Genomic DNA, 24,883 nt, shown 5'->3' with positions numbered 1-24,883 from the left:
TTTCATTTTCATTCTCTTGCGTATGCTCCCGTGAACAATAACAGGACCGTCTGTAAGGAATGGCAGTGATTACAAGCTGAGAATGTGAATTTGATCTGACAGGAAGGGGGATGGCCAATTCCGTCAAAGTTTCCCCTTCTCCTGCCTGCATGAATGCAGCAGCACAGATTAGTTTCAGAGCACACTGAGAGAAATCCTTTTCCTCCTGTATTACCAATACAGATCTAAGAAGATCTAAGAGAAGATTTCAGAGAGTCCTTAAAGCATAGAAGCACTTGGCAGGTGGTACTCTTTCACCTTAAACTGTGGTGCTTGCCGAGGTTGAGGTCCTCCAGCTGGTGATACCAAGGAACTCCCTAGCGGAGCCCTTACCAGGGAAGCTACAGTTTGGGGAAGGTTGCTGCAGAACAGGAGGTGTTTTTTTACACTTGCAAGCCTGTGTGTGTGCAGCCTCTGGCACTGCCACATGTGCACTGAGACACAATCTGTGTTTCTTCTGAATGTCACCGAGCAGATAGAAAGCCTGGGATGAAGCTGGGAAGTGACTTGCAGATGATTTGCAGATCCTGCAGGCCTCCTGTTGTATGAGCAGCCATTCCACAGCTGGCTGCAAAGAAGGCTCCCAGCTGATGGCTTCGGTGACCTTGGACTGAGGTGCTATTTTGCTAAAGAGGAGGCAGTCATGGTCCATGCTACAGTGAATGACACTCTGTGGGAAAGCTGCAACCAGTGCTACTGGGAAAGGAAATCTGGGTGGAAGAGATACGTAGCCTTGTTTTACACCTTTCTTTGACAATAGAGTTACTGTTTCTGAATGCCTGTTTTCAAGATGCAGAGAAGTGTGACGTCAGCAGTCACTGAAACAACAGCCACCTTTCCTCATCTGCAGATGCTTGAAGGAAAGATGCTCTAATGCCTGAGTCAGTTGCCCTCTCTCCAGATCCAAGGTGATAACAAAAGACACGAGGGAAGCAGCACCTCACTTAGTGAGCAAATAATATCAGCTTTTATCACCACTGGGTGCTGTACTGTCTAAAATCAATCTCAGAGCTGTTTTGAGCTCATTAGCCAAGGGAGAATCAACAAGGATCAAGATAAGATACTTAAATTGTTGACTGCATTTTTGATGCCAAATAGAGAGGAAAAATATTTTCTCTACCTGACAAAGATTTTCTTCTTTATTACTGCAGTGGAGTTAGATTAGTCTACTGGGCTGCAGGATCATCGTTCTCTGGAGGTATTTTTGACCCAGCAATGTCAGTGGAGGACAGTTTTTCTGTCTCAGCTGTTCCAAGATGGACCTTCTAATTCCCGTGGGTATGCCTGGCTCGAATGATGCGGAGTTTTGTAAAGGTCCTGCCTCCTGGAGGTTTGAGGCTTGCCTAGTTTAACAAGTGAGCCATGCTGCCAGAAAGGACTTGTGAGGTCTCCTCATTAGTGGAACCAGACCAGTTTTGGTGTCTGTGCCTGGCATGACTGGTTGTTCTTTCAGCTGGGGCAAGCAGGCTTTCTTTAGGGTTATGTTCCATTATTCTTCACTGAGACCTTCAAAGTTGTGCTGGTTGAGAGAGTCTGCAGTTGTACTGCATTGGGCTTCTTTAATCTGTTGTCACTGTACATAACCAGTGCTACATTAGTTTTTAAGAAATCTTTTTTCCTCTGGTGAAAAAATTGTTTAAATATTCTGATTTATACAACGCAAGCTTATATAGGCTTTTGATCTTTGGTTTTCAAGTTAATTTTGTCATAAAGTGCAAGGATACATGCAGATAAATCTAAAAGGCATTTAGTTCATGTAATTGTTCTAGGTTTATATCACTACTGCTTCTCTGGTCATTTCAGTATCTATCATCTTCCTCCGAAGACATCGAACCATTACTACTAGGAGTGCTGCCAAATTATTGCTGCAATTCCAAGGCTACACCAACGCTCTCCTCAGGTTGCCATTAAAACCATTATGCTTCTGTTACCACTGACAAGTCAGCTCAACTACTACCATCCCGGGGTTCAACTCCGATCATACTTTCACTGGCATAAATTAGGAGCAGCATTACCACAGCCAACAAACTTAAACTTTCAGTTTGTAAGAGTGAAGAATCTTTCCCTGGGCGTCAATACCTCTAGCACACTAATTTTAACATCAACTCCATCATTAAGGCCACTGGCATTGTACCACATATGTATTTTTGTCAGCACCAAAGGCACTGGCATCTTTAGGCCAACCCTTCCATAGACAGTGCCGTGAGGAGGCGGGGGTGTTCAGCTGGTTCTAGATCCTTCTTTTGTTATCATTCCTTAAGAAACAGAGTTAAGTCGTATGTTTACCTCCAGGCTACTGAAGTCCCAATTGTTCACATAAGGCAATGAATAATTTATGATTCTTATCACAGGACATGATCAGACTGACTGATTAATTCTCCTGTACCTGTGATTTCTTCCCCAAGCACTGATACTCAGCAAAGTGACATTGAAATAAATTAGAATATTGAGAATAATCTTTCACATCTTCACCATCATCTCCTTATAAAAGCTCACTAATAACAATACTTAGGACAAGAATTGTGGCCCTCAGCTGATCAGTTATATTTTATTGCCACCATCTCCAATCAAGATGTCTGGGTGATGTCCAGTTGTGGGGCCTGTTCAGGAAACATTCATGAGGCCACAGCCTTGCTGGCTCCTGGGCAGGGATCAGCAGCCTCCCAGCATCACATCCAAACCAACACCTCTCCAAAGCCAGGTCACCCCTGCACACTGCATGTCACAAATTTGGGCCCTGTGAGATCAACTCCCCACTGCAGCACTGTGAGGAATGTGCTAAGTAATTAGATGTAGAGGGGAAGTAGGGGAGGGCAAGGACACGTGCCTGATGCAAGCATAGGCACCAACTCTCTCACCTCCCTCAGAATTTTGAAGGATTCTGTCAAAGCTTTGTTCACAGTCCCCACTCCTTTTGCCTGCAGTTCATCCACCAGCTGTTTGAAGTGCTGTCAAGAAGAGAGGGGAAAAAAGCAGCAATGAGTTGCACGCCGGGTGTTCCCTTTGACCATGGGAGCAAAGAGTAACCTGGGAAACCGCACCATTGGGCTACTGATCCTTTATCTGTGCTGGCGGGGCAGTGCAGCACTCTGATGGATAGAGGGGGGAAATTCAAGTGGCTGCTCCATTGGCAGTGCCATAATGTTGCACCTTTGTCCGTGCAGCCACAGCAGGACTGCATTTCTCAGCTTGTGGGCTGTGAACCATTGGCAGTCCATGAACCATCATGCAATGGACAGAAATACTAGATGTCAGAACTTCCCTATCTGCTACTTCAGGAAAAAACCCCACATTCCTATGCACAGGATTGGGAAAATGAAAAAATTTGAATACTTGTCTACTAATTAAGAGTCATTGATCTGGTTATAAATTAAACCCTCAGAGAGTGCTCTCTGCAAGATAGTGTCCAAAAGGCTTAGAGATCCTTTGGGAAACACTGTAGGAGACACCACCCTCTGGAGTCATACTCTGTTACCCAGAGCTAAGCTGGGAAAGAAATTTGGAGAGAAATCTGATTGCAGAACACATGAAGAGATGTGCTACCTCTGTTTATTAATAGAGGGAGAAAAAGAGAGAAAAACAGTAAGAAGAGCTAAAAATACGAGTCAGCCCAGAATGTGGTGGAGTAGCTGGATGCAGGCTGACCACCTCAGGGCTGCTGAGCTCTCCAGCATCAGAGCAGGAAAACCCCTCATTAGAGAAAGCTTGCTGGCAGTCCACCCTGGTGAAGGATCAGGCCAGGCTGAGAATGCATTCACCAGGAAAGGGCTGATTTCTCTCCTTTCTGAGGGCTGAGGATGGAGAACCTTTGCCCTCTTCATGCTGTTGCTCTTTATCCACAGCAGTCCTGTGCTCTGGCAGTGGTGGTGCAGGGTGTGCTGTGACACAGGGAAGCTGGTTGCTGCTGTTTAGCTGACCCTAAGTTTCAGTGGCTTCCTGTGAAGCAAAGGTGAGCCATGGAACCAGGACACACCTTTGAACTAGTGCTTATCTCTGAAATTCAAACCCACATGGTTGTTTCTTGTCCCTAGAGTGTCATGTCACAGCATCTTAACTCCGCGTACTTCTTACATTAAGAGAGCTACCTGAATAGCCTGGTACTCACCTCTCTGTTATCTCTGTCTGCTTGGACCAGGATACCCTTAAAACAGGGTTCAATAAAATGAACATAATCATTGTACTGCAATGAGAAAATTAAAAGAAACGATTTGTTAATAGAAAATTCACAAAATGGGGTCACATCCTAGGTGGATGTTCAGAAAACTGTATGGAGCATTATGACATTTTATACATATTTCCCTTAAGAATTGTTTGTAGTGATCATGGCAAATCATAACTTTGATCAGTCTCACATTTGTTTAAATAATATGTTAATTATGGTGTTTTTCTGTGTTCTATATGGGCATATCTACACATTAAAAATTGCTTTTTGTTCACTTGCACTGTAGAGATTTCCTCCATTATATTAGCTTGTGCCCCTCAACTTGCTTCTAGCACTATTTGCACATATTTTTGACTTCTGGAGACTTTGTGAGTCCCCAGTCACCAGCTGAACCTTGCAAGCAATTTTGTAGCCTAATGTTTGATGTCTCTGGTGCATGGCTGAACAATAACGTGTCAAGTTATCACACATCCACCAAACTGTAATAATTAGAGGAGTGTATGCTTCTAGCTTGATACTTGTGTGAGATAAAACATGCCAATGTGAACCATTTCCTAGAAGATTCAGGAATGCATAATTCACAACAGCATGGCTAAGAGGCCACTGAATGCTCAGCCTGTCAATAGGAGCTTAGGTCAGGCTATAATGTGTCTGAGCCAGCAGGTACTTCATGTGAGTACAGTCAAGGAATATATATTTTATGCTCTTCCTGGGGTTGTTTTTGGAGAACAGATGAGATTTTAAACTCTTTAATGACTTCCCTCCATTTTTCTGCCACCAGTGTTCACTATTCTGTCTGTGCAGCCATATAAAGGCAGAGCTGTCACCACTGGAGTTTCTAGCTGTTATACATTAAGAAGCCATGAACAAAAAGTACACTTTATGTACTTAGTACACTCAGTGATCGTGGGATGACAGTCAGGAGGTGAGCAGCCATTTACCTTTAACCTGGCACCAAACTCCCCCATCTGGGCTTGGATCACGGAAAAGGTTTGCTTTCTGTGGTCAGCAGAGCTGGTTCTCTGTGGGTAACTGGCACTTCCTCACCTTGGCCAGGTCTTAAAAAGGGAGAGAATAACACCGAGGCAACCTGACCGAACTCCATGCAGGCCAGTGCAGATTGACTCCTCACTGGCTTGCAGCCTTGCAGGATGCTGGTGCACAAACAGGCTTATGGTGGTAATTTTCTAGCCTGGAAGTATTACCCTGAGGATTATACTGCTACTGGTGCCAAACACAGTGTTATGGTATGCTATGTGAGTTTGTTAGCTCAGGCCCTTCTTAGCAAAGGTGTCTCTCTATGGCACTCTGTTATCTGTTGCAGTCACGTCCCTAAGTAAGAAGAAGGATGCAGCCAACATCATCCTTAGAGGGGAATGAGATTACTTAGCAGCCACCCTGCTGACCACATGAAGCTGGCTTCTCAAGGGTAATTTGTTTTAATCTCCCAGCCAACACAGGTACTAAGTGTTGTAGTTACACCGGTGTAATGCCTGTAGTTCATTAAGGGGACTGAAAGCTTGGTACAAGGCACAAAGAAAACAACTCAGCACTGGAAATGGGACATACTGCAATGATGTTGACAAAGTCATTTTCTCCCAGAGTATCTAAAATGGTGATGATAGTGTGTTTGGCAATGGTCATCCGCAGGCCCTTCATGCTCCCGCTGACGTCCACAATGATGACAATGTCCTTGGGAGACGTGGCCGCTTGGATGTACCTTTACAAAAAGAAGAATACAAGGGAGCAGGGTGAGTGTATGGGGAGGAGGAATGCTGGGTGTGCTGCCTCACATGATACAACCCAGAGCATAACATGTACCATGAGTATAACTATCCAACAGGGTCAGGCTGGACATTTCATGGACCCCTTCCTACAGACTTGCCTCTTCTGCCCACTCCAGCATCTCCCTTCCCACATTGGCAAGCACTGGGCCTGCTTCAAATGTATGCCCAGATTCAACTAAGAGTGATAACTGCTAAAGCCTTTGAGTAAATTCTCCACATTTCTGGAGCCTGCTCAACCCTGTCCCTCCACCTGCAGAATTACAAGAAGGATGGACAGACAAAGGATACGCTGGTGCCGATTTCCACATGGCACACGTTAGATGAAATATGGAAAGATGGCGCTGGCAGGTGATAGGGCTTGCTAGCCTGCTATTGCCTTCATTTATGTACCCCTCATCTCTTGCAGGAGCAGCATGGGGCAGTAACTGCTGATCAGCAACTCACCAAGGTGTCACCTTGGAAAAGAGGGAGAGAGGAAGACTGTAAGGTGCTTTGGCCAAGTATCTTCAAAACTCTTACCAGCCACGATTCCTGCAGTCGAAGGAGATGACTCCGTTCTCATCTGGTAACCATTTTATTCCTGAAGGGAGCAGCAAAAGGAGCAATCAACACACACAGACAGGCAGGCATCTGCTCCTCAATCCCCAGGCACCTGCACTTCTGCTAGTCACTGCTGAGACCCAGCTACCCACCGGGGGCATGCAAGTCTGGCCAGCAACAGCAGCAGCCATTCTGCAGAAATACAAGCACTGCTGCATGGTCTTCAGTAGTTCTCAGTGAACTGTTCATTAAATTTCTGTTTTAAAATGTACCTAGACATAGCCTGTTTGAATTTAGCGAGGAATTGCACTTACTCTAAACTTTCTGCCACTCTGATGTAGTTCTCAGCAACATCTTTTTCTCCCCAAGGGCAGTTGAGAACATAAAAAAGCAGCAGCAGTGACAGGGACATGTCCCAGATTCCCTGCTAAAGGTTCTGTCTGCAGTCTTTTCTGCTTTTCCCTTCCACAACACGTGACAGGTCACAGAACAAGGGCATGCAACTATCTGACAAAGGGGCCACCAGACCAAGCTACAGCTGCGGAAGATCTCATGGGTTCCTTCAAGCACGAGGCTTCCCTTCCGCACTGTGACCTTACATGCTACTCACAGCTGGCAAGTGGATAACAAGTCAGAGCAACCAGCTATATCTGCTATGTGTGGCCTCAGAGATGGACAGAGGCTGTGGCTGCCACCAAAAATCACAGGGGAGCACGAGGCATGGAGCCCTCCTGCAGCCTCCATACCCCACCTACAAGATTCTTGGGTCCTGACATGGTGTTTTGTGAGCTTGCCTGAGGGAAACCTGCCTGAATCACACCCCTACACGCAGACTGCTCTGGGGTTGCAAGGAATAACATTCCTGTGGGGCTGTTCCACATGGGAAAAAGGAATGTTTGCCTGCTGTGGACACTATTCCTGCAGCCTAAGTGGCTGCAGCCTATACACCAAGTATTTTGCTCACTGCACTCTGCCCTTCGTGGGGCCACTCCACCCCCAACCATCCCAGATTGGGCTCTTCCATGGCACAAGACTGTTGTGTTGTGCTGAGCACAAGCCGGTGAGAAGCCAATCTCTGCTCTTTCACCTGGGTAGAGCCTGAAGAATCCAGTGGAGCTGCCAAAGTACTGCCAAGTCAGCGTGGGATCCCTTTCAAAGTTGTCCACAAAAATAGGATTCAAGGCTTCTGACATGTAAACACCATTCAGAATGTCAGGGTCTGCGGGGGAAAGATAGAAAATGGGGGAAAATCTGTGCAAAGGAGGGCAGGACACCCACCACTCCTGATGGAGGAGGGAAGTGGCAACAAAGACAACCGCAGGAGGAATGCTATCTGGTCCAAAGCTTTGACATTGGTCAGGAAGTTAGGTGCATTATTCAAGTAAATCCTGGAGGGCAGGGCGCTACGAGCCGTTACAGGTGATCTCAGCTCGGACATACACTATTATCTTTGTTTCTCTTTCCAGCCTTGCCTTCCCTTGAGTATTGAGAATCCGGGGGGGGGGGGGCGGGACGAGCCGTTACAGGTGATCTCAGCTCGGACATACACTATTATCTTTGTTTCTCTTTCCAGCCTTGCCTTCCCTTGAGTATTGAGTCTGTTTGGAAGAGGTCTCCATGAGATTCAGGAAAAGCAGCACAACTGGCATACCACACAGGCAGGACTCAGCCGCCACGTAAGAGGAACGGGTAGCTGTTTTAAGGCAACTGCCCGATGCACCACTAAGTGGAACAGCCTTTCTATAAAGTGTTGAAATTTGTGCTAGATGTAATTACACAAGACAGAGGAGCTCAAGGATTTACATGCAATTTTTCTCTCTTCTCTTTTCCAAAAATTTTTTACTTCTTCTTTGCCTGCCCTTTGTTTCACAAAGCCTGAGCTGTCCTCCCATGCCCCCAATCTCACCAGAATCAATAGGAAGTTGCAGACTTGCAATAACTCATAAGAGGCCATGTGTATTTGGTGTCTGCGTTGACTCATTTCCCCAGGAGACCAAACAGAGCAGCAGCAATAGAAACAGAATCATAAGAAACTAGACATTGCAGGATTGACTGTGTTAATGTTGAAAGAGGTGGGGCTTTGACTTACCCGTTCCTGTTTAGTCACTTTACTACAGATGGTTTTGGTCGAAAGAGGGGAAAAGTTGAACTGTGACTCCCCAGCGATGAGGAAGGGAGACAGAATAACTGCGGTGAGTCAGGTTTGCCCAAGAGAGGGCACGAGTACTGCCAGGCACTGTTCCCAGGAGGAGCCCTGGACATGGAAGCAGCCCTCCTTCTCCATCTCTTGCTCTTCCTTCAGTCATACCAAGAACAGCTGAATGGTTTGTATGAAGCTGTGCAGGCAAGAAATCAGCTAGTGGGCAGCACCTCTCCGCTGTCTCTGACAGTGGCATTTGGCCACCTTTCTGGATGCTGCTGTAGGCAGCAGTTTTTTCCCTCAGTTTTTTTCCCTTTTCCCTTTTTCTCAGTCTGTGCCTATACATATATATAGTAGAGTGTAACTGTATGAATTTATTGTTTATTAAAAGTTTGTTTCAGTTCCGAATGTAGACCGAGGTGTGAATTTCTTCCTTCCCCTTTAAACCCCCTCTGTCTATAACAAGACAGAAGGATTCGTTAAGGTAATTCGAGGAGTGGGTACCTCGATCCCTCAACCCTTAACATAATCATACAGCAGCAGTACCTCTGCTGTAGCTACCCACAGCCAGCTCTGCTGGTGGCTCTATTGTGAACAAGATTTTAGTGTCTGGGGCTGTCAGACCAGATGGAATTAATTTAAAATCACGGGAGAAACAGAACTCCCTCTATTGTCCCTCCAAATAATGTAGCAGTTGCAAGCACAGTCACCAGTGCCTGTCATCGATACGAGAAGTTTTTTTTTTGCCAAACCATATGCAAGGGGAAGAGCTGGAAAGGAGTCAATTCAGGCAGCCGGTTCAGGCAGCTTCAAATGTTGGCCAAAAAGAGCAGTAAACTCAGGACGATCGTAACTAGGGTCTCAGATCTGGCAATCAGCCAGTTTGCCAATTTGTCAGTCAGCTGGTCAGATTTGACCAGCCTGGAGGTGGATCAGTTTCTCATGTGTAGCTGAAGTGTTGTGAATGTGCAGGGGGAGAAGACACAGTTCAGGCACAGATGAGGCTGTGTGAGCCTCAGTACCTCCCTGCGCTCCTGCAGCTGCCAAAGGACTAAAGGCTTGCTGAGAATGTAAAAACCCAGGAGAGTCATGTCCCAGTAGTAGTTGTGAATTATCCCACGTCTTCTACAGATATGCTTACTGGAAAATAAGAGTGTCCCTGTGAGGTGTTAGTGCCTTATAACATAAAGATACTTGGGGTCTAAATTCTCAGCTGAAGTCAACGAGATCCTTGACACCTAACGGCACTGATAGATCTGACCCTTTGTACAGAGTAACAAGTGCCGATAAATTCACATCACAGTTTGTTTCACAGTGTCTTTGTTTGGGTAGATGAACCCTAGGAGACTATACTGCCTGCCTAAGATGGAGGACTTTCCATCATTAGAGGTCTTCCAGGAGCAGATTATACCTAAGCTCTGTCACAGTGACAGACTACTGCATGAGCATGACTGTGCCTTGGGACAGTACCTTTCCAGCCCTGCTTTCTTTTCTGTCAGTTGTTTTTTTCTATTTCCATCCTTTCAGTATTCTTACTGGTAGTTTCCACAGCAACCTACTAGTAGTGAAAAAGTAGAGGCCATTACCTTTGTTGTAGACGTTGGTGGGGAGTTGTATATCACTGTATGTTGTGTTCACCAGCAGGTTATTGAAATGTTCATTTGGCTCCAAAATGAATTCATCTCCAAGTTCCACATAATTGTCATTTTCATCCTTCTCATTAATGAGGACAGAGTTATAGTAATCAAACTGTTGATGAGGACAATGGAAAAGAGAAAGACAACAGGAGAGAATAAGACACACTATTTCCAGTACTGCCCGAAAAACCACGACTCTATGAAACATAAAAAGGGACATCTGGAGAATTTGGGCTTCACATTGGATCAAGATGAGCAGCCAGCAAGAGCCATTACCAACTGAAAAGTGACAAGCTGCCGGAATGTGGTTTCTACCCAGTTTCTTGTTGTCGGGTGCCCACATGACTGAAAACATGGTCACAACTGGCAGCAGAAGAGCCACCTGAGAGCAAAGGGGCACAGTGGCAGATCCCTGTGGTCCCTCAAAGGTATTTAAGTGGCTAGTCAGAAAGGTGAAGTGTCTCACCAGGTCTGGTTCTAGTTTGCTACGGGACACGGGGAAGCTGACCTTGCTTGCCCTGTCTCTACAGCTGTCATTTACTAGAGTTAACTCCTGATGTGCATCCGGCCAGGATTATCCCCTCGTTGTCACTCCAAGCAGCAGGCACTTGTCAAGAGCAAAGGATAGAGCAGGAGGTGCTCAAAGACAACTCAGTTTTTCGTCTGTGAAGGGGGATTCTACAGTCACTTTCGTATCTTCAGGACACTCTTCACCCTTGGATAACAGATGTTTTTAAGATGTTTTTGTTGACTTTATCTGAGGGCAGAGGTTATTTCAGGATTTATGTTCAAGCACTAACAGTACTCAGGGGGTGCATATTGTTTGTGCAAATACAGTCATGTACTTCAACTCACCCATGACCCCTTACTATGTTGGCTGACCCAGCTAGCGTGACTGTAATGTGATTCTTAAATAAAGAGGTAGGAGAGATAAAATTGGTAGCTAGCTTGATTTCAAGATGAGTTTTCATTCCCACCCTTTCCCAGCAGGGAAAGGTGTACTTGCAGGGGTAGCCTGTAGTACTTCTGCTAAGCACTCTTGTGCTTGCACTGTGGACGGTGGACTTCCTTCACCAGAGTTTTCACACCAGTTCCCTTCACCAGCAATAGTCCCACAGCTTGGTTAAAACAAAAAGTTTATTAACAGAAAGCCAATTATCCAGATTGCTTGGGTAGCACCAAACTTTCACCTAACAGGAAGTCCTGACAAGTGGGTGTCTGCGGAGTAGAGAAAAGATGATGAGAGCTGTTGAGAAAGATGGTGAGAAACTCAGCTCATTGGGATTAACGGTGTTCTATGGGCATTTGTAACAGCATCTTCCTCATTGCTTGTACACTAAATTTTTAGCTCATTTTCCAGTCAGGTAACCCAGAAAGTGCTAGCCAATTTGAACTAACGTGTCACATAATGACAGTGTTGGCGTGCAGTAAATGTAAGTCAATAGCATCACGCAACCCAATGTCTTCCCAAATCCTTCCCCTCCCAGCACCAAAATGACTAATCTTGTTATCGCTAGGTTATGATCTGCCAAGGGAGTCTCTTACACTAGTTTCTAGACATGCTGAGTGTCCTGAAGACAAAGAAATTCCTGACCTGCTCTGGAGCCTATGGTGACTGGGTGCTGCTAGGCCCGCCTTTTGGCTAGTCTCTCTGAGGACGTGTGTCCTCTTTTGTTACTGACCAGAATACACTTACCTCCAATGAGGAGTTGTACTCATGGTTCAGATCTGCTTCTTCTGCTGCTTCCACCAGCCTCTAATGCAAGCACAGAGAAAGAAAAATGAGGGGCTGCTGTGGAAAGTCCTCCAGAAGCTCTTCCAGCTGTATCAGTTATTCACACACTTCATGAAAAGAAACATGACTGCCTCCTTCACTACAACACAGAGTCAAGGGGCTATAAATTTTACCCTTTCCCTTCTTTTCTGCTGACCTGTCTTTCTGTGCTGCAACTTTACAGTTTGGAAGGGATATTCACAGCTAGTTATTGCCAAGTCTATTCACACCTACTTACTCCAGAGTCCCTACTAAACCCCCGAGCAATCTTACATATCACAGGACATATACAAATAGAAACATGTCCATTTAGAGAAACAACATCCAGAGATCTAATTTCATTTTCCACAAACTCTTCCAAAAATGCCATGGGAAAGGCATTTCAGACCCAGCCTGATGTCAGTATCTCGTCAAAGGAAAAGGCCTTGTGGGAGTCTCAGTGTGGTATTGTTACTGAAACAAAGACCACGACTTGGTTTCATAAAGGTCTCAGCAATGCTGTGGCCATTTATAAGTTCTTACCATTTATGGAAGGCAATATAATCAGCTAGTATTCTCCAGTATGATGCTTCAGAGCACTAGTTCTCTATTGGTACAGACTGGGAAGGAATCCAGCTAAACATGTACGTGTTTTCAGAGTTGCACAATCAGCTACAGTTTCAGCAAAACTGCTTTTGCTCTTTCACAAAGGATAAGACCGTCCAAATACTGGAAAAATCTGGCTATGAATTTAATGTTATGAGCCAAAGCTCTGGGTCTAAATATGCCCACATTTCACTTTGAGATTCAAATGATGTGTTTCTGGATGACTTTTCCACATTAGACGCATTAAACAGTCAAGGCTCTGTGACTACAGAAACATGCTTTTCGTAGTGGGTAAATATAAGGGAATATGATAGATCCTTAGATGCAAGAAAGAAGAGGGGGCCATAATGATTACTTGCTCTGGTCTCCAACACAGCCACCTCCTGCATGCTTCCCCACGTGCACAGCTGAAAATCCAAGCACCTTCCTTGAAGCTCATGTTCAGGTGCTGCAGGAATTTTCCTTTAGCCACACACACAGCTGAAACAAGCGACTAGTCTTCAAGAGCCAGAGTGCATTATGCAAGGATGAACTTTATTTTCACTTGTGAGAGGATTTTTCTCTTTAAACAGCTCTTTTCTCCTAAAAGAGTGTTCGTTTCCTCATATTTATTCCTAGACTTTGTTTTTATCTTATTTCCTACTTTGGGCTGAGGGAGAAGCCAGCATTCCCTTGTCTGAACGCCCACATCCTCCCACCAGTGTCTACTTAAAGCTCAGAGTGAGCAGCCAGCTGCACCAGCAGGCATTTGGTTGGGCAAGGAAGTCCTTATGCAACCTCTGTGCCCACGCACTCCTGGTACAGGCAGGAGCCCTGTGTCTACTGCTCTGGGGCTGACAGGAGAGGACTTCTTTCCCATAGCCCCATGGTCATACCTCAACAGCTTCAACCTTCCTGCGAAGCATACTTTCCATCTGCTCTGAGAACTTCTTCACCAGCTCCAAGCCATCCACCTCTTTGATCTTCAGAGTTGGCTCCACATCTTTGTATTTCTACCCAAGGGAAAGCAGAAAATCCTGCTGAGCAGGAGGCTCGTAAGGAGAGGGGTGAACCTATTATTGTTAGCTGGATATTGCCTTTGGTGAAGAAAGATGTGTGGAAAGAACTGGTCTGATTTACCACCTTCTCCCAGATTTTCCTCCCTCTTCACCCCATTATTTGGTATGAGCAGATCACTGGCCATAACACAAAGCATTTTGACCAAGTAAAAGCAACTGATCCAACTGTGAGCTTGCGGCAATTGAAAACTGCAACGTGCCTGAAGCTAGTAATGCCTATAAATAAGACAGAGAAGCAGAAGGCCAACATTTGTGCCTACACCTTGTGCCTACATCCATAATAGCATTATATGCATCACACACCTGAAACTTACTTAAGGCCAAGGGAAGGGCAAGGGAATGGATCTGTGTGCTGTCATTACATTGCCTCCTATGTCATATGTGCTTTGGGGCACTAGTGGGAGAGATGTCATGCTAGTGCATGTCCTCCCACTGTGCCATCATAGCTGTAGGGTAACTTGTCAGAACTGTGGCAAGAAGGATCTACTCAGTGCTTAGGTGAGAGATTGTCAGGGAAAGCTCAGTGAGACATTTATGATGCTATTTACTCAGCGCACATGAGCATGCATTTGGCCAAGAGCAGACAGAGGTGATTCCCAGAAACTAGCAATTATGACCATGGCTACTTAGTGCTGCCTCTACTGGGAGAGATGCCGTAACATGGGGGATCTGGATCTGACAACTTTAGCCATAGCCAGTTTCTTCTGAACATATTTCATATAATCTAGGCATTAAAAACCCCAGGAGTATTCCCAAACTGGGTAATTGCAATCTGCCTCCCTAAATCTGCCCTTTCAAGACTGCATACAAAGGCCTTTGCCTGTCCTTTTAAAAAAATCCTAAAGCTAACAGATATGCACCAACAGTAAAAAAAACCTGCAAAAGGTTAACCTATTTCAGAAAATGCAGAGCCTTATCTCTCCGGCAATGTGGAATCACAAAGGCAACCGATTGAATTTCTCTGGTCCCTCATCATCATTTCTCTCTGCAGTGTATACACATCCCCTCCACCTTTGTGTTTTATTAGCATGATAGCAGCAATCTCATCCAGGGCTGGACTTCTTGCCTGGTACAAAATGAGGTGGTGAAAAGGGTAAGGAGGTGGCAGGGGTCCTAGTGGCACTTTTGAATTAGAAGAAAGAGGTGGGGAAGGACTTTGCATGTCTTTAGGGTGAGCAGTGGAGCCCCTTTTGTTCAAGACGCTCACTGGCCATCCCGTAGGGCAGCTGAGCACAGGCAGAGTAAGAAATGCCTTGAGGATGGGACTGGCTGAGGAGGTCAGACGGAAATAGCAGCAGCATCCAGCCTGCAGCAGGCATGACGAGCAGGCTGCTTGCTCTGTCTGACGTGATTAACAGTGAGGGTTTTACTGGATTAAGAACGTCAGGCCTTGCATCCCCTCTGCTGTGGCTCCCTAGCTGGGACGGGCGGGGTGGGGGGTGGGGGGGAGTAGGTCATGTTGAGCATGAAGGTTAGCGTAACCATGCTGCCGAAAGAGGCACGTGCAACAACAACCCCCTGACTGAGGTCCCTGGCTGCTGATGAAACCACAGCACACGTCCCAGCTGGTGCCTGTCCCATTTAGCTTCATGTCATGGTTTCATCAGGAGGGAAGTGATCTCTGCCAGGCTGGGCTTTAATCAGGTCCTCCTCGGGGGGAGGAGGGTAATCTCTCCTGGGAAAGCTAGCAAAGTGGGGGGGGTGGTGGTGGTGTGTGTGTGTCCACAGCAGGCACGCGCTTCACAAAGTGACCTGCCATCAGTTGCCTTAGGTCATATCTTGAATTGAAAAGAGCAGGGTTCTTTATCTCTCAATTATTTTTAAATGAGCTGATGGGTAGATGTTAATAGGGTAAAAGCAATCATGAGCAATCAGGAGGAGTCCACTAATACCATGCACATGTCCCGGGAAAACTAGCCAGAGGTTGGAAGTCCGAAAAAACCCCAAAAAGCCAAAACCCCAAAGAACTTTCTGTAAAGTTTCTGTTGGCTGCAAGGAGTACACCAGCTCTGAGTTGAGATCCCCTATGAGCTTTTTTCCATGAACAATCCAGAAGACCATTTTGTATCTGTATTCCTGCCACCAAAATCTCCTGCTGTTAATGAATATTCACTGCAACAGTTCCTAAACATAGTACCTGTGATTTCAATACTGTTACCAGGCTCCATGGTTGAAAGTATGCAGCAAATGTCAACAAAGGTGCTTGTAGCCACCCAAGATTAACCTCCACAACCTGAGTTTGGGATTCAGGTTATCAGATCATTATAATTTACAGGACTGGAATCAGCTACAGGCTGATGGCTGAAAGGATCTGATGTCGAAAAAGGGCAGAAAAGTTAACTGTGATGTAACAGAAAAATCTTCTCATATTCATCTAGTGTTTAGTATTATCTTAAAACAGCAGGAGAAATTCATTAAGATTCTCCTTCCGCAGGGGTGGGGGTGGTGATTTAAAAGTGAAATATCCAGAATTCAGAATCCTAAGTTTTACCTGTGAACAGAGATTTGTCACCAAATATATTTTCTTGTTCCCACCTCCATGAAATTTAGCCCATTGAAGTACACGGTGTTGCATTACTCACTGCAGTGAGTAATGTAGTGAAACTATATTAAGAGTGTGAAAGACATTCTTTTCATCTTCACCCAGGAAAATGTCTTGACTGAACTTCTGTAATTGTCTGTTCTTTACCATGTAGTTTTTTGTAGCGCTTTCTAGTAACTACATATATGGAGCCAAGCCCTGCTGTTCTTTCTCAGCCCTACCCACCGGGGAAGGCAATCGGCACCTCAGCTACAGAAGGAAGCAGGAGGTAATTCTCAGAAACACTTACAATGTATTGTTAACACAGTAGAAGAGAAGTTGAGTTTTGGGTCTGCTGAAGCTGATGGTGTTTCTCTTGCTTGGAGACAAGCCCTGAGAAGCTCAGAACCACTGTGGTATCCTCCTGGCATAGCTGCCATTGGTGGCCCCGCGTCTTTGGTCACTGCCTGGCCAACTGCAGCAGCAGGACTGCGGCAGACAGACATAATAAGCCACAGCTTCAAACTCCCTGTTCCTTAGCTCTGGAAGATGCTACTGCTCTCTCCCTACTCAACCTTTCTCATTGCCTCTTTACTCCTGTTGTGCTGCCCTCAGCTGTCTTAGAGCTTGACCTACATTTTAATACAGATCCATCATCTCTGAGCCAGGTTTAAGTGCACAAGCTTATCTAAACTTCTGCTGCATAATGGTCAAGAGAGTACAATGAATGCTTCAGCCATCAAACCAAAGCCACTCTTCAGCTTTTTCTATCTCTGTGAGGTTTAACTTGATGATGTCCTGACAGCTTGGGACAGAGCCACTTGGGGCCTTTCTCACAGCTCTCTGATCCAGGGTGACACCCTGCCCTGTGGATTAAAGAGATGTCTACTGGTTCACCAGGTCTCTGGGAACAATAAAGCTTGCTAAGAAATCGACCATTTGGGTTTACAGCATGATATTAAGGTTCTGCTGGCGGAAACAAACAAACAAACAAACAAAAAACCACCAAAGAAATCCGAACAAACTCTAAACCACACAAGGAAGTTTATGCTAAATAGTAAAGAGAAGGTTTACATGCAAACCACTCAATAACTGAAAAATTCTGGCTCTCAAAGCAACAATAAGCTAGTTACTTCAAACCTAGTAGGCACAAGGGAGACCGAAAGCAAAATACGAAGGGTGCAGTTATCTCTCAAAAGCAGAATGGTCATTGGCTTAAACAAGCTTCAACGAAGGAATCGTCTGAGCCTCTACACTATTCTCCCCACCCTTCTGCTGTTTTGAGCATACTCATGCACACAGAGAAATATTTTGTGTGAAAAAGAGGCAATGGCCCAAAAAGAGAAAGGCACCTGGGAAGCACATGTGTTTGGATTTCCAGACTTCGGTGCATTTGGCTCCCCAGAGCTGACTTGCCTCCAATCCGCACCAGTGTGTTGATCTAAATAAAGCTATTTGGAGTCTGTCAAGGAGCATCCCATGGGGCGAGAAAATGTTGCCTATTAGTAAAATACCTGTCTGTGTCCTCCTGCACTCTGCAGCACTGTAAGCGTTAGGGATGTAGAAGGAGCCCTCCAGGTTGGTCCCTGATTGAGATGCTGTTTTGTGAGATGGTGTCCACATCAGTGCTTGCTGAAATAATGCAGGCTGAGAGGAGGACTGAAGAAGTGGGTGCTTGCTGGCCCTCCCCTATTTCCCTAGTCCCAGGAAAATAAGGGAAAATGAAAGAGCTCAAGAAGTGGTACTTGAGGGTTGAAAGGTAAACCTGAGCTGTTTAAACGACTTAAGTAAAATTAGGGCAGAGCAGGAGATGCATTTAGGAGATGACTCTTTGCTGGAATGTTAACAAAGCAAGGCTGGATCAAGCTCATCTCTACCTTCTGTTGGAAGTTGTGGCACTGACTTAATGAAGGATGCTTTCCCTCTGAGTCACAGGTGACACTAAGTCCCACTCATGGTTGTCCAGAGACTGTGCAAAGCACAACCAGTCTGTGCTGTATCCAGGCCCCAACACACGGAAGAGCAAACCAGACATCTGCCCCGCTCCACGTACAAATCTGTGTGGACATAGACTGGTGCAGGCAAGTGCAATTATAAGGCTGTCAGACCACCAGGAAATACATCTCTGCCTTGACATGAATGCTAGATTAGATTTGGTTACATTCAGGATTCTTTTCCATCAGAAATTAGTTTTCTTTGCTTCTGATGAATTACACTAAAAGCTGATAGAATTGTGAATTTTTGTTCAAGATCTGTTTGCCGTGGCTGTCACTTTTAGTGGTACTATATTAGCATCTAGAGGTCTCATATAGCCCCTACCCCAAAGAGATCAAGATCCCAAAAGACAAAACACATAGTGCAGACAGAGGGAGGTACAACATCTCCAGAGGGCCAACACAGCACAGTTGCCTTGCCACCCACCTCAGTGACACACCAGCCATCCTTGGCCACTGTTACTTGTTTTCACGACACTGGTATTTTCAAGTTAACCCCTGTTCTCCTTAGTCCTACTGACTTTTGGACCTTAAGGAACATGAACGCCCTGTTAGTAGAAATAACCACAGAAGCAGTGCAAGTTGTCTGCATTGAAGCACACCTATACAGCATAAGACACAGACACTTAGCTGTTAAATAACCTTTATCTGTATCTCCTCCCCACTGGAGCTCCAGCATCCACCAGAGATGCCTTAGCATGTCACTTTGCCTCTGGCAATTATGGCTTGGGGACCCCATGGAAGAATAGGCATTGCAGAAGCATCATCAAAACTGCTAAAAGCCAAACTGTATCCCATCAGTGCTGCCTCATGATTAGTGCATGAAGTAGCTATATCAGTGCTGACTGTTTTTTATTCCGTGGTGGCACATTTCTCCTGAGAAGAGCTGATGATCAGTATAGACCTTTATGATGGATGCTGAAGGCCTTTCTTGGCCAAGCCTAGCAAAGGTGATGCTGCAGGAGATGCTCCCTCATGCCAGACAGAGAGCAGCACTGTGGGGACAGGGAAATAGAGGCCTCAGCAGAGAGGCAAGGCAAATTATATCCAAATGCTTATTTGTGCTGGGTTATGGGTGTTGTTACTAATACAAGGACAGAAATCAAACACCTAGAAGGCCTAATGCATGGCTTGTGTTGAAGAGGAGAATCAGAAAAAGTGAAAACAAGGAATGAGATACCCATGTGATGTGGAGAGGGGAATGCATCCCTTCGGATGACCTCAGCAGCCAGCAGGGCCCCTGAGCAGCACTTGGGAGGTGCTGATCAATACAGCTCTCCTGCCACACTGCAGAGTTCTTTCACCAAGCCGGAAAGAGGAGCAGCCGTTCACCTCTGACTTAAGGAATCAAGGTAATGGGGCAACTTCTCTACAGCTCCAAACTGGATCAGTTATTTAAAGCCCCTGGAGCTAAACCTTTTAAGGTATAGTCGATTGCGACAGGGACTGCTGTTTGGTGACGAAGCCAAGCAGAGCTCTGCACCTCTGGAATATCACAACTTCCAGGGCACCTGCCTCAGAGACCCCATCCAAAGCAGAGTTTTAAAGGCACAGTTCAAAGATTTGATGAATGACTTGGAGGAAGAGAGATGAGGAAGCAGGAAGAAACAGGAGTGCCAGCTGGAGAACTGCAGGAGGGGACAGTGAGGTGACAGTGAGCAGGTAAGCGATGAGCAGAAGGAGAGGGACTGCTATGTGCTTAGGAAGGGAGGAGCGAAGGGTCAGTATGAAAGGGCATGAAATGATCATCAGAGGGGAAACCTGAGGAGTGCTATTAAAAAGTATTTTTTTAAAGTACTTCTGAAAGTTTAAGCGGTGTTTGGCCATGGCTGATGAAAGCAGCAAAGGCACTAGATGGATCCCCCTCTCCAGTTCCTGGAGAATGGTCACAAGGCGTCACTCTGTGCCTGTGGATATGAACCTGATGATTTTGAAAGTTAGCAGGAGATCTGTGTGTTTTGCTTTCTTCCAGCCCAGGGAGAAACCGCGGAGGGCTACATGGGCAGAAGATGAGAAGCCGAAGGAACCGCCACAGCTTTTGCCTACCTTCTGCAACAGGAGAGAGCCTGAATACTTAGTCACAATGGAGTACAACTCCCCACCGAAGGCATCTGCCCAAGACTTCACCCTAAAAAGAGGAATAAAGGAAAATCAGTGTTAATATTTCAAAGACAGCAGGACTGCCTATTTCTTCAGACAAGCATCTTCCCGAGTATGAACCCACCACATCTCTCTAATCTACCATAGTGACAATTCTTTCTCCCCACATTGCTGGTCAGACAAGCAGTAAGGCAGGAGGCAAGCGCTGCCCTTGGACAGTCTGCGCTGGACATTGGTCAGGAAGGAGAAACACTGAGTTCTGCTGGTCTCGGTTAATACTTCTTGACTCAGAGTGGAGTTTACTTATCTAACTTAAGTGGTACGAAAGTTGTACATTTGGTCTTAGGTATCATCCGTTTTCCTCTGTTGTCAGCAAAGTGAAATAAATAGGTCTCTGCAGACACCTATTTGTCTTCAGTGACTGCAGACAGAACCTGGGGTGAAGGGCTAGACATCTAATGTCTAGACTGCTGAAGAGAAAGAAGTGTGAGACCTGAAAGAAGTTGTCAAGATTCACCCGCTGAATTCAGTTTCTAGGGCAGTGTGGGGTAGAAACTGAAGAGTGAGACGAATTCACTGCTCTCGGTGGAGATATTAGGGCTTGATAATGCCAGAGTCGATTATGCACCTCATCACTGTTAAACACCACTCGCATTTATGCCATCCTGTAAATAATTGATGATAGCAATACCACATGGAGAACATAAGGATGTTGAAGAGCAGCCTGAACACCGAGCCATCCAAATCAAAATAGATGGCTCTCGTAATCGACAGAGCACTTCATCAGATATCTGTTACATGATTCAGATTAGGCGGTTCCACCTACGTGCAGTTCCTTCAACAAGGATTCTCTTAGGAGAGATTTATTTAATTAAATAAACGGCCTTCTCCACTTGCCAGAATACGCTACTTATTTATGGAGTGCAGAGTCTTACCTGTGGCTTACAGTAGGTTTCTTCAAGTCCTAAGAAGACTTTAACCTCAGGGCCTGATTTCCCAGTGCATTGCACTTCTTTTGTGACACAATAATATGCCAACATAGAGACGAGCTCTGGCATAAAGCCAGCACAGCAATGGTGGAATAGTCCCAACAGCTGACTTTAGCCTAGGAAAGCCTGTTTAGGCTCCCCTCTTGCAAACAGAAACAGCTATAGGGAATGATCTGGAGCGTACACAAGGCTTCTGCTCTGGACTGCACCTCTCTCCACTTTCTATAAAAGGAGCAAAATGACAGACCATACGCCTTTTTTTAGTCACTCCTTAACTGTCAACGAGGCGGTCATTTCTAACCACTGAGTGTGACCTAACACACCTGAAGTCAGTAAGTACAAGGCTTCTTCTGTCCCTCCACTCCCCCCCCCCTTTTTTTTTTGACATTGTGCTCTGCATCTCATTTTGTCAGCCAGAGCTTTTGTCTCTTCATTTCATTCTAAAGAATACAGGTATTTGTTAGGAGACTGGGATTTATTGCCCTGTGTCAGAGTTACTCCAGCAAGCCTAGAATGAAAGAGGAAACCAGAAACAGGGGCCCCATGGGATGCTTTCCTGTTTGTTGTAGTGACTAACACTTTCCCTGAGGCACGAGGATCAACATCTAACATGACGCCCATCTGCTGCTGGTGGTTTTATAAATTTTATGTCTGAGATGTTTTGTGCTGATAGTAACTAATATTCTTCACCCTCTTCACCTTTTACTGTAGAAAGAGAGAACCTAAACATGAGGTTTGGAATAGTAGTTTTAGCAGGAAGATTTATTTTTATGCGATTTTCCTCCCCAAAAACAGGAAAAGGGAATGTAGGTTTTTAGACTTTGAGGCTGCGACAAAAGAAGCTAAATGTATGGACCTTGAAACTTCTAGTAACAGCAGAACTCAAGGAAAGAAAAGGTTGGGGTTTGTGTAATTTCATTTCACCATTTTACACAGGTGCCACTTGTGTTGGACACTTAGTCTGGCAGGGCTGTCCCAGCCCACCCGAGACAGCAGCCTCACAGACACTTCTGAGCTGCTGCTCTGGCTGATATTTCTGCTGGTCTTGAAGCAGAGGAGGAAGAAGGTGCAAAGGCAGGGAAGAGCAGAGAGATTGCCAGAGACCAGAAGCTTAGGAGAGGTGGTTGGAAAGTTAGGGGGCACAGAGGAATGAGAGGGCACAAAAGTCCTGAAACCCTGTATGACAGGGCTGAAGAGTGGGTAATAAAAAATATACGGTGGCATTTCATTGGAAGTGAAAAGGAGGCAAGTGAAGAGGCAGAAATATGCTGGCATTTACCTATTTAAAAGACAGTTATTTTTGCCAGGGAAGGGAGTGACCTTAGTGTACTGGGAAATTAAGGGCAGCCTACTGTATTTAAGTAGGTTTCCTTATTTTTTTCATAAACAAGTGAGAGAAAAGGTCAGTCTGAAATTTCAGTCGGAGAAATTTCAACTAAGGTTGCTGGCTCCGTGAACTCAGGAGAGAATGTATAGAAGCACAACCTACAGAGGTCAGAGGTGATGATGATCTTCGCCTCTCCCATCAGCATTTCCTGGTGCTTCCAGGACCTCGAGAAGCAAAGGTTGAGCAGCCAGCCCCAAATCCTTACCATCCTCACAGCTGCACTCCTTCTCCTGCCATGGCCAGCTGATGAGCAGAGCAGTGGCCAGGAGGAAAGAGGAGGTGGTTTCTGTGCTGAACTTGCACCCCAGAAGCATTGCTAGTAACTGAGCAGGTTTTTGCACTGCTGGAGTTAAAGCTGAGTGAGCTTTGCAAAGATGTGATTGTTGGCAATGAACTGAGTGTGCTGCAGCAAAGCCAGGCACAACTTGGGGAGCAGCACAGGCCGACTTGGCCTTCTGTCACTTAACTGTGATTGAACCCAGCTGGTGTTCAAACGACACTGGTTCTGTGTCCCCAGAATATCCCTGTGTAATCTGTGGACCAGGTCCATTTTCTGTTGATTTACTCCCTTTGTTCCTCTGGCCAGTATGTTCTTCTACTGAAATTTCATTCAAAAAGGGCAACTTTTGTGTTTTAGTTAAATTCATGACTGGACTTCAAACACCAGGGATTAATTCAGCTGTTGGTCTGGTTTCGGCACCAGGGGAGAAAAGCTCTTTTTCTATTGTTTATTCTTCATTCTTGTACGTGAATAAGTTCCAAATTGCGCAAAGTGACATAACTCTGTTCTCAGTAGTAAAGGGCTATCACATTATAACCAAACACATCAGAAAAGGATTTGGTCAGAGATTGCCTGCCTGTAATCCCTGCACTTGTATTCAGTGGCAAAAACAGCAGAAAGGACCCGCTGGCTTCTTCATCACACAGATTTCAAGACTGAAAGGTATTTCCATGGGCACAGAAAGTCGATTTTTATTTTGCACATACTAAATTATCATAAATTGGATTTTATTCTGTGTAACCTCTGCTTCCTCTTTGTGAAACCCAAACCAGAAGCACTTTGCTGAGGAAGGGCTTTATAATGAAACCAAGAATAAAACTGGTGGCAAAGTTTCCTTAGAGCCCACCGGGTAAAGTCAGTGCAACGCTTGGTAATCATGTGGGCTTTCTGGGCACGCACACCTGCTAGGGTCTTATTGGCAATTTTTGAATGTCAATTAGTTTCTCAGTCTCAGGAAAGGGCTTGTGCTGACTTTAGTCAGTTTATCAGACATATCTCCTCCTGAAACTGCTGGGCAGTGTTGTCATCTCAGCAGACTAAACCCCTGTCCTGCACAGACAGACCTGTCCCAGCCCTTGAGAGGCTGCCCCACATCAACTTTTACCAACTGCGGTGCTGACATTTTTGATCCTTAAAGGATTAAACTTGCCTAAATCAGCTTAACAAGGTGAAGTTTTTATAAACTGGGTGTGCTGAGAGCTGTCAGCCTCATGGTGGGCTGCCAGGGCGGGCTGCAGTGCTGGCAGGGAGGTTTCCAGCGGTGACCGTGCTGGAGGAGCCGCTCGTGCGCACCAACACGCACGCAGGCATGGGTGCCCTGCAGACCCATATCGAAAAATGTGCATCAAGATTCCCTGCATGTGCACTAGCACCCAGACCCAAATGCAGTGCATGCGCCAAATGGTCATTGATGCTTTGTATTGCAGCTCAGCTTTCCATTCCTGTGCTCCAGAGCTCTGGGAAGGGCTATTATTCTTTGTAGCAAGGTGGAGCACGGACAAGCCAAGAGAGATGCCGTGGCCTCATTCCTCTAGTCTCTCCCCACTAGCATCCCCCGACATCCACACACGAGTAAACATGTGTGTGTGTGTATTACCCATGCTGCGTGTGTGTGCATGAGGGCTTTTTTCAGCCATCAGTGCACCAGACCAATGCAAGGGTTTAGAGCTTCGGAGCTGCAACCGTTGTGCTGCATGATCTGGATGTCGTGCGTGTCAGAGAGGTGCACCTTTGCTCAAACACCGCGTGTCCGTGCCTCCCACGGCCGGATCCGGACCAGTGCTTTCCATCTCTGGGGTGTCGCTGACAGGCTGCAAACCAGCAGCGTCTGCTGGGACCGCGTTGCTAAACTGGGTAGCTGCTAAACCGGGGCCGCTTACTGCCTCCATG

The 24,883-nt window shown here is 45.8% G+C and overlaps 1 protein-coding gene across 1 annotated transcript in view; it reads right to left on the bottom strand.

Annotated features, from left to right (window-relative positions):
- Window positions 1–2,897: 2,897 nt before the first annotated feature.
- LOC104490437 (voltage-dependent calcium channel subunit alpha-2/delta-4-like) overlaps window positions 2,898–24,883 on the bottom strand; it is a gene marked incomplete at its 3' end in the record, with an annotated part of 22,600 nt that continues 614 nt past the window's right edge. Inside the window, exons 2-10 of the mRNA XM_010132722.1 lie at window positions 20,284–20,365; window positions 13,540–13,656; window positions 12,002–12,061; window positions 10,255–10,417; window positions 7,616–7,747; window positions 6,508–6,568; window positions 5,771–5,921; window positions 4,145–4,219; window positions 2,898–2,987 (exon numbers count right to left, since the gene is read on the bottom strand). Coding sequence (XP_010131024.1) covers window positions 2,898–2,987; window positions 4,145–4,219; window positions 5,771–5,921; window positions 6,508–6,568; window positions 7,616–7,747; window positions 10,255–10,417; window positions 12,002–12,061; window positions 13,540–13,656; window positions 20,284–20,365 — 931 coding nt within the window. The remainder of the gene's footprint in view (window positions 2,988–4,144; window positions 4,220–5,770; window positions 5,922–6,507; window positions 6,569–7,615; window positions 7,748–10,254; window positions 10,418–12,001; window positions 12,062–13,539; window positions 13,657–20,283; window positions 20,366–24,883) is intronic.

This window comes from Buceros rhinoceros, unplaced genomic scaffold (assembly GCF_000710305.1).
Source record: "Buceros rhinoceros silvestris isolate BGI_N320 unplaced genomic scaffold, ASM71030v1 scaffold1013, whole genome shotgun sequence".
Taxonomy (NCBI): Eukaryota; Metazoa; Chordata; class Aves; order Bucerotiformes; family Bucerotidae; genus Buceros; species Buceros rhinoceros.
This window is presented reverse-complemented; position numbering and strand designations above follow the sequence as displayed.